Source organism: Sapajus apella, unplaced genomic scaffold (assembly GCF_009761245.1).
Source record: "Sapajus apella isolate SASKATOON/1434 unplaced genomic scaffold, GSC_monkey_1.0 scaffold134, whole genome shotgun sequence".
Taxonomy (NCBI): domain Eukaryota; kingdom Metazoa; phylum Chordata; class Mammalia; order Primates; family Cebidae; genus Sapajus; species Sapajus apella.
Window position 1 is genome coordinate 2,978,195 of NW_022437074.1, and position 9,375 is coordinate 2,987,569.

The 9,375-nt window shown below is 39.0% G+C and overlaps 2 protein-coding genes across 8 annotated transcripts in view; both read left to right on the forward strand.

The window, feature by feature from the left end:
* Window positions 1-6,198, forward strand: part of LOC116539846 (E3 SUMO-protein ligase RanBP2) — a 66,545-nt gene extending 60,347 nt beyond the window's left edge. For all 4 annotated transcript variants that reach the window (XM_032263023.1, XM_032263026.1, XM_032263025.1 and 1 more), the window contains 4 exons: window positions 1,782-1,942; window positions 2,658-2,931; window positions 3,050-3,384; window positions 3,981-6,198. In XM_032263023.1, the coding sequence (XP_032118914.1) occupies window positions 1,782-1,942; window positions 2,658-2,931; window positions 3,050-3,384; window positions 3,981-4,286 (1,076 nt within the window). In that variant the 3' untranslated portion in view covers window positions 4,287-6,198. The remainder of the gene's footprint in view (window positions 1-1,781; window positions 1,943-2,657; window positions 2,932-3,049; window positions 3,385-3,980) is intronic.
* A 136-nt stretch (window positions 6,199-6,334) lies between these two features.
* The window catches only part of CCDC138 (coiled-coil domain containing 138), an 83,388-nt gene continuing 80,347 nt past the window's right edge, over window positions 6,335-9,375 (forward strand). For all 4 annotated transcript variants that reach the window (XM_032263027.1, XM_032263028.1, XM_032263029.1 and 1 more), the window contains exons 1-3: window positions 6,335-7,280; window positions 8,366-8,423; window positions 8,884-9,004. In XM_032263027.1, the coding sequence (XP_032118918.1) occupies window positions 7,188-7,280; window positions 8,366-8,423; window positions 8,884-9,004 (272 nt within the window). In that variant the 5' untranslated portion in view covers window positions 6,335-7,187. The remainder of the gene's footprint in view (window positions 7,281-8,365; window positions 8,424-8,883; window positions 9,005-9,375) is intronic.

Genomic DNA, 9,375 nt, shown 5'->3' on the forward strand with positions numbered 1-9,375 from the left:
TTTTTGGTCTTTGCCAACTGGTTTGCTTTTGCAGTGACTGGTACTTGTTCCTTTCCTTGCTTAGTGTTTCTTTCAGGAGCTCTTGTAGGGCAGGCCTGGTGGTGACAAAATCTCTCAATAATTCCTTGTCCGTAAAGGATTTTATTTCTCCTTCACTTATGAAACTTAGTTTGGCTGGACATGAGATTCTGGGTTGAAAATTCTTTTCTTTAAGGATGTTGAATATTGACCCCCACTCTCTTTCTGGCTTGTAGGGTTTCTGCAGAGAGATCTGCTGTGAGTCTGATTGGCGTCCCTCTGTGGGTGACCTGGCCTTTCTCTCTGGCTGCCCTTAGCATTTTTTCCTTCATTTCAACCCTGCTGAATCTGACGATTATGTGCCTTGGGGTTGCTCTTCTTGAGAAATATCTTTGGGGAGTTCTCTGTATTTCTTGAATTTGAAATTTGGACAGCCTTGCTAGGCTTGGGAAGTTCTCCTGGATAATATCCTGGAGCATGTTTTCCAGCTTGGATTCATTCTCCCCATCATATTCAGGTACACCGATCATGCGTAGATTAAGTCTTTTCACATAATCCCCTATTTCTTGGAGGCTTTGTTCATTTCTTTTCACTCTTTTTTCTCTTGTCTTGCCTTCTCTTTTTATTTCATTGAGTTGATCTTCAATCTCTGATATCTTTTCTTCTCTTTGATCGATCTGGCTATTAAAACTTGTGGTTGCTTCACGTAGTTCTTGTGCTGTGTTTTTCAACTCATCAAGTTGTTTATGTTCTTCTCTATGCTGGTTATTCCAATTAGCATTTTGTCTAACTTTTTTTCAGGGTTTTTGATTGTTTTGCGTTGAGTTAGAACATGTTCCTTTAGCTCAGAAATGTTTGTCATTAGCCACCTTCTGAAGCCTGTTTCTGTCAATTTATCGCACTCCTTGGTCAAGTTGTGATCCTGTGTTGTTGAGGAGTTGTGATGCCTTGAAGGAGAAGAGGTGTTCTGGTCTTTGATGGTTTCATCTTTTTTGTGCTGGTTTTTTTCCCCACCTTTGTGGATTTACCTGGCTGTGGTGTCAAGGAACTACTTGATGAGGTTGCTTGTGTGCCCAGGAAGGCCAGGTTTCTGTAGTTCTCTAACATCACATTCCTATATAAATTCTGCTGTGCAGAGTCCAGGCATTGCCACTTCTCCAGAGAGAATTCTGTGGCCACATCCCTAAATGTCAACAGTTCCTCTGCACTCAGCACCCAACTCTGCACCTGGCACCAGGCTCTGCACTCCGCACCTAACTCTGCCGCATGGCTCCCCTGGAAGGTTCCAGCTGATGCAACCCTGGCCGATTTTTTGTTTTTTTTTAAAGACAGTGTCTTCCTCCGTTTCCCAGTCTGGAGTGCAGTGGCGCCATCTTGGCTCACTGCAAGCTATACCTCGGGGTTTAAGTGATTCTTTTGCCTCAGCCTCCTAAGTAGCTGGGACCACAGCGCACATCACCACAGCTGGCTTTTTTTTTTTTTTTTTTTTTTTTTTTTTTTTTTTTTTTTTTTTTTTAGTGGAGATGGGGTTTCACCACGTTGGCCAGGCAGGTCTCAGACTCCTGATCTCAGGTAATCCACCTGCCTCAGCCTCCTAAAGTGCTGGGATTACAGGCATGAGGAATTTACTAGAATAATATTATTTTAAACATTTAAAATTGACATACATATTACATCATCGGGAATTAGATGCATTGATAAGAGGGTGATGAAAAATGTAAAAAATAGATACCAGTGTTTAAATATCTTAATTTCTTCATCAGATAAAAATTTCCAGTGGGCGAATACTGGAGCGGCTGTGTTTGGAACACAATCAGTTGGAACCCAGTCAACCGGTAAAGTTGGTGAAGATGAAGATGGTAGTGATGAAGAAGTAGTTCATAATGAAGATATTCATTTTGAACCAATAGTGTCACTACCAGAGGTAAATGTTAAGGAATTAAACTTTTACTAATAAATTATTTTTCATTTTTAAGTTTAAAACTTATCCTGGCTTGATCTGTCAGGATATGTATCATTGTTTGCATATCTTTAAGAATGTTTACAATTTGAAACAGAAGCTCTATTTATTAGACATCCAGCCGTTAAGTATAAATTCTCTTTCTGATGTTTTTATATAAATATTGCTTTGTAAATTCTATATGTAATTGTTGGGAGGAAATAATTTTTTCATATGGTGCTAGAATATCATGTTTGTTTTTATAACATGATTCTGTGGAAAAAGTAAACTCATACTTGCCAAAGTCCTTTTAATAAACATAAACTTGTATGTTTTTTGGACAAGAACATTGCTCTAGGAAAACTATTTTGTCATTTTTTTAACCTCAGTCAGTAGCTGATACTTCTTTTCAATAGCAAACACTTTTGAAACCTCTCTGTCCTATAATGAAAAGCATTTAATTTCCAAAAGAACGAATACTACATGAAAGAAAATATGTAATGACAAATCAGGTCTTTACACTCTCAGCCAAATCAGATACCTTCCTAGCCCTAAGATATATAACCGATTAACATCATATTACAAATTCTGTTAGTTATTGCAAAGAAAATACCTTAAAAAGAAATTGGGTCTTTGGAATTTGTCATGGAATTTATTATAAGCAGCAGCTTATAGTAGAGAATTTCATCTACCATTATAGGTAGAAGTAAAATCTGGAGAAGAAGATGAAGAAATTTTGTTTAAAGAGAGAGCCAAACTTTATAGATGGGATCGAGATGTCAGTCAGTGGAAGGAGCGTGGTGTTGGAGATATAAAGATTCTTTGGCATACCATGAAGAATTATTACCGTATCCTAATGAGAAGAGACCAGGTTTTTAAAGTGTGTGCAAACCACGTTATTACTAAAACAATGGAATTAAAACCCTTAAATGTTTCAAATAATGCCTTAGTTTGGACTGCCTCAGATTATGCTGGTGAGTTTCTACATCAATTGCTGCTTTTCTTTTTTTGGACTTTTCTAAAATCTATAATAAAGCAACTTATAATAGTTATTTTACTAAGGTCACTCTTTCCCGTTTCCCTGCCTAATAGATGGAGAAGCAAAAGTAGAACAGCTTGCAGTGAGATTTAAAACTAAAGAAGTAGCTGATTGTTTCAAGAAAACATTCGAAGAATGTCAGCAGAATTTATTGAAACTCCAGAAAGGACATGTGTCACTGGCTGCAGAATTATCAAAGGAGACCAATCCTGTGGTATTTTTTGATGTTTGTGCGGACGGTGAACCTCTAGGACGGATAACTATGGAATTATTTTCGAACATTGTTCCTCGGACTGCTGAGAACTTCAGAGCACTATGCACTGGAGAGAAAGGCTTTGGTTTCAAGAATTCCATTTTTCACAGAGTAATTCCAGATTTTGTTTGCCAAGTAGGTATTAACTACATATCACAGTTGAGGTCTAGAAGAGTGTACCACACTAACTTGGGAAATTTAAGTGTTTTTCCTTGACCTCATCCTGTAGTTTTTAAGATTTCTTTAGGTTTTTCACACATTAGTTGGTATCACTACCCATTCCCTGCTCCTTCCTAAAACTTTCAACCTAAAATAATTTAGGCCGGGTGCAATGGCTTATGCTTGTAATCCCAGCACTTTAGGAGGCCAAGGTAGGCAGATTGCTTGATCCCAGGAATTTGAGACCAGTCTGGGCAATTCTTGTCTGGACAAAACATAAAAAATTAGCCAGTCGTGGTGGCATGTGTCTGTGGTTCCAGCTATGTGGAGGCTGATTCAAACTTTTAGTACTTAAGACTTACCAGAGACTAAGGGATGAGAAAAACATCTCTTTATTTCTCATCATCTTTTCAACAATACGAATTTCTTAGTTTTCAAATTGCATACTCAGGAAAGCTGGGCTTTGGGATTTATCCTATAGTGATCAGTTCTATGTGTATTTTAATGTTTTACTCAGGATTTCTATTAATTGAAATTTTTTTAAAATAAATTTTTATTAATCTCTTTTTCAGGGAGGCGATATCACCAAACATGATGGAACAGGCGGACAGTCCATTTATGGAGACAAATTTGAAGATGAAAATTTTGATATGAAACATACTGGTCCTGGCCTACTATCCATGGCCAATCGAGGCCAGAATACCAATAATTCTCAATTTTTTATAACACTGAAAAAAGCAGAACATTTGGACTTTAAGCATGTAGTATTCGGGTTTGTTAAGGATGGCATGGCTACCGTGAAAAAGATTGAATCATTTGGTTCTCCCAAAGGATCTGTTTGTCGAAGAGTAGCTATCACAGAATGTGGACAGATATAAAATCATTGTTTTTCATAGAAAATTTTATCTGTATAAGCAGTCAAAGCTTAGCTATTACAATTTGGTAATTATGTTCAGCTTTTGAAAATGGACGTTTCTGATGTACAAATGTAAAATTGCAGCTTATAGCTGTTGTCAACTTTTTAATGTGTTACAGTTGACCTTGCATGGTGTGAAATAAAAGTTTAAACACTGGTGTATTTCAGGTGTACTTGTGTTTATGTACTCCTGACATTTGTATTAAAATGGAATGATACTAATCTTGTTTAAAGCAATAGGACTTCTCAAACTATTGAAGGAATATGATATATACAATTTAATTTTAATTTCTCTTAAGATATTTGGACTTCCTGCATGGATATGCTTAACCATTTGAATAAAGGGACCACAGCTTGGATAATTTTATTTTAGATTTGAAATATATTTGGTAATCTTAACTATTGGTGTACTCAATTATGCATAGAGACTCATTTATGAATGGGTGGAGCCACAGAACTATAGAGTTAACCGAAGTGCTCTTCTCTAGAATCTTTACACCTCCTGTGTGGTTACAAGTTAACTTTTTAAGTAGAGTACCTTCCTTCCTTAAAATATGTAGCTTCCTGTTCCTTTTCATGGGTATTCAATTAATTTTTACATTTTAAACAAATTGACTATTTCCTTTAGGAGTTTTGTTCTAAACTTTTCTGTCATCTGTCTCTACTACCTCAGAAACTGCAGCTTCTTTCTGATGATAGAAATTGATTTTTTCCTTGTAGTTATTGTGATAAAGTATGAATATTTTTAGAAAGTCTATACCATGTTCTTTGGTTAAGATTTGCTTTATAAAAGATTGTTGCAGTACCTTTTTCTGATAAATTTTGTAGCAGAAATAAAATGACAATTCATAAAAGCCATTGACATTCAAAAAATTCGTTACTTGTGCTTCTGGTTCATTCTAATCTAAAGGAAGACAATTCAAAGGCAGTACCAAACTGTCGCATGATTTCCAGAGCTCCTAGTTTCTCAACTTTGATATACACTGAAAATGTATTTGGAAATGGCTTGTATCAAATGTTAGGCAAATTGCTAAAGAAAAGAGAATGTTCTTATTGGCCTGCGCAGTATGGAACTACAAAGAATCCAGGTAGAACACAAAATTTTGTATATTGCAATTACGAATATTGACTGTCTTCCACCCATCTGTGTTCTTCCTCATGAGTGTACCTATTTTATTTAGTGAGGAAAGACAGTGAGGTTTGTTCCCTGCTATATGGGGATTTGGAAATAGGGTATCCTAAAGTAAATAACTGTTCAACCACCAGCCAAATGAGGGGAGGGATGTTGTGGGAGTAATGAGTGATGGTGTACCATCACCATTCCACTCGGCCACAAAGCCATATACCCGAAATAAACCTACTCCAAATTCATTGAACTGTGTATCAGTTCAGTCTTGAAAAGAACCATGGATTACATATGTTTACACTAAATATTTCAAATTGGCTTATTTAGAAAACTATATAATAGAAACTGATGTAAAGTGTTGTAACTTTTTAGCTGAGACGATGCCTTTGTCATGATTTTAGAATAAATTCTTAAGTAAATGCAAGTGCTTTTTAAGAGACTTTTTGCAAATTTCTATGCTTTCCTTAAAGCATTAAAGTTATGAATCAAAAAGCTTTAAAACTTTGACCAAAAATTTGACAAAATGACATGTAAACTGACTTTTCGAGTATTAGTTGGAAGATGCTTCAAAGTGGCTTGTGGCATTTATAAGAAAGTCTTTGTGTCACATTTCAGGAAAGGACTTTGATTTCTGTTACTTAATCACTGATGTGGTCTAAACCCACGATGATATGTATCTTTCTTTTTAAACTGGATTTTATATTGTCTCATTAAAATCTGCTTAAAGACAATAAAGTAATTATTTGTACATCTTAAGTGGTACTTTATGGCAAAAAGAGTATGGCTTAAGTAATTTTCAGATAGTAACTGCATAAATACAGAGTTTATAAAACTTGGGTATTTGGGAACTTTAATCCAGAGAATTTAGGAGTAGTTGGCCCAGAGATGTAGTTGACAGTCACATTTTAGAAGATTACACCACTGTAATTATATGAATGAGAAAAGTGAAGTGGTTGTACAGTTTCTCTCAGTCTTTGTTTATAGGTTTTCAGGTTGATGTATACTATGGCTAGGCACTGTTGTAGGTACTAGTAAAAGCTTTAAAAAAAATGTTTTTTTTCCAGGGAGCTTAAATTCTAATTACTAATTTTAATGCCCTGTTATACCCCATGTGGAACACAGGGAAAGTAAGGAGATAATCTTTGCAATTTTTATGCTTGGCTTTCTATTTGTTTTTCACCTTTTTAAAGAGACGCCTTGCTGTGCTAACCCAAGGTAGATGTAACTCCCAGGCTCAAAGCAGTGCTCTCGCCTCAGCCTCCCTAGCAGCCAAACTACGTGCGCGCCACCACTCCTGGCTCAGATATATTCTTGGTTTCTCTTTTATATGGCAGTTAGCAAAGGCCACTTCTGATAGAAGGACAGGTATATGTGGTGAGCGCAAACGCACATCGAACCTATAGGTTAAATGGAGCTGAAGCGGATCGCTGCAGGCAGGTGCGGGGCCTCGGTGCCCCTCCACCGGCACCCAGGCAGCCCGGGGCGGCACTCGCGTGGGGAGATGCAATGCTACTCAGTTGTGAAATCTGCAGTGCTAGCACTAGAAACCCGGAGGACGCGCGGTACGGCCAGGTTGCTTCCTCGAGGTCCTCCAGTCCCGCCCCGACCCGTCCTGTCTCTTCTTTGTCGCCGTGCGTGCCTCCGGGGGCGGGGCCTAACGTCGTGACGCACTGCGACCGCGTTGCGCCGCGGGTTTGAACGCGGTTCCCGGGGAGACCGCCGCGGGAGTGGTGCGCTATGGAGCCGAGGGTCGTCAAACCACCGGGGCAGGATTTCGTAGTGGAGCGTCTCAAAAGCCGCTACGGACTCGGAGGCAGCTGCCCCGAGGAGGTGAAGCCGCTGCCCCGAGGTCCGCGGGGGGGCTCCTGCTGCTGCGGGGCGGCTCGCCCGGTGCCCCGCGCAGCTGGCCTGGGGGCGCGGAGCGGCTCTAGTCCCGGCCCCCGCACGCCCTTAGTGGCCGCGGCTCAGGCCTCGTGGAAGCGGACGGGAGGGGCGGGCATTGCAGGGGCATGGGGGTGCGGGGCGCTGCTTCACCTATGCCTACTTGTCTGTGTTCATGGTACATCGGGCATGGGGTGGCGTTGGAGAAAGTATTCAGCTTATTCTTGCAGTGATGTGAATGGAGTTGAGAAAACAATTGAATTGCTTTTTAAAAGCGTCTTATTTCGAAATAATTTCAGACACGCAAAAGTTGCAGTGGTACAAATAATTTCCATATACCCTCACTTGCATTCACAGATTAACATTTTGCCACATGTACTTTACCATTCGTTCTCTTCCCGTCCTTCCCTACACACACATTTTTCCCCTTTGAACTATTTGAGGGTAATTTGCAGGCATCATGCCCCTTTACCTCTAAATAGAAATGTGTGTTTTTCCTAAGCATAAGGACGTTCTCTTTTCATAACCACAGTAGTATTTTCAAGAAATTTAGAATTGATACAACAATATTGGATAGAGTTCATACGAAATTTAAGCAATCATCTCGATAATACCTCTTATAGGCAACATTTTTCCTAGCGCAGATCCAATCCAAGAACAAAGACTGATTGCATTTGTACTTTTTGTTGCCTTTAATCTGGAACAGGTTCGCAGCCTTTGTTTTTGTAAGATTGGTTTTTTGAAAAGTGTAAGAATTAACTGGAATGCTTCTCCATTTGGGTTTATCTTATGGATGCCTCTTCATTAAATTGATTATGCATTTTTGGCAGGAGCATGAGATGAGTGATGTGTAGCCTGCTGTGGGGAGGTGCCTGACGTTGGTTTGTCACATTATTGATATTTGATCACTTGATTAAGATGGTTTCTGCAAGATTTCTCCACTCTAACCTATGCAATTAATTCATAATTTGTGGGGCAATATTTTGAGACAATAAAGTCAGTATATAAATTAAATATCTTTTCTTTTTTTTTAGTATGATTTTTCAAATTTTGATTGCTCTAAATGTAAGAGAAGATCTCTAACCTCCTCAGGTAAGCCAGTATTTTGTATATTTGGGGGTTTTAAAATTTAATTTGAGGCGGTGCATGGGGGCTCACGCCTGTAATCCCAGCATGTTGGTAGGCCATGGAGGGCAGATCACCTGAAGTCGGGAGCTTGAGACCAGCCTGGCCAGCATGGTGAAACCCCGTCTCCAGTAAAAATACAAAATATTAACTGGGCATGGTGATGGGCGCCTGTAATCCCAGCTACTGGGAAGGCTGAGGCAGGAGAATTGGTTGAATCTGGGAGGCGGAGGTTTCAGTGAGCCTAGATGGCACCACTGCACTCCAGCCTGGGCAACAAGAGCGAAAGTCAGTCTCAAAAATGAAAAAGAAAATTAATTTGAGAGCGAAAATTTAAAAACTAATATTGTTTAGACTTATGGTCAATGCCAGATATTTTGTGATATATTGTTCTGGTAATCTTTCATGGTTTATTTTTCATTGACAGATGATTTGGATATCTATTCCTCTGGAGATAAAGTTGGTTCATCATTAAAATATTATTCTGATGAAAGCAAGCATTGTAGAAAACCATTTTGCAGTTCATTCAACCATGTAAATGTGAATTGGTAAAGTACCCTGAAACCTTACTGTTACTACCCCCTCAGTATCTCAAGAAACTGAGAAAGAGAAAAGGGCAGATTATATTTTTGCTCTTTCCTGAGAGCAAGTACAAAGCAGTCTGGAGCCTGCTAAATAGTTGAAGAGACTGATTTATTAATTTTTACTGAGAATCTCTGTAATAAAAGCATAGACCTAGCATTATATTTAGTGGCATAATGAAAAGTTATTTATATAATGTAAAAGATGAAAAGAAATATTTGGCTGGGCGCGGTGGCTCAAGCCTGTAATCTCAGCACTTTGGGAGGCCGAGGCGGGTGGATCACGAGGTCAAGAGATCGAGACCATCCTGGTCAACATGGTGAAACCCCGTCTCTAC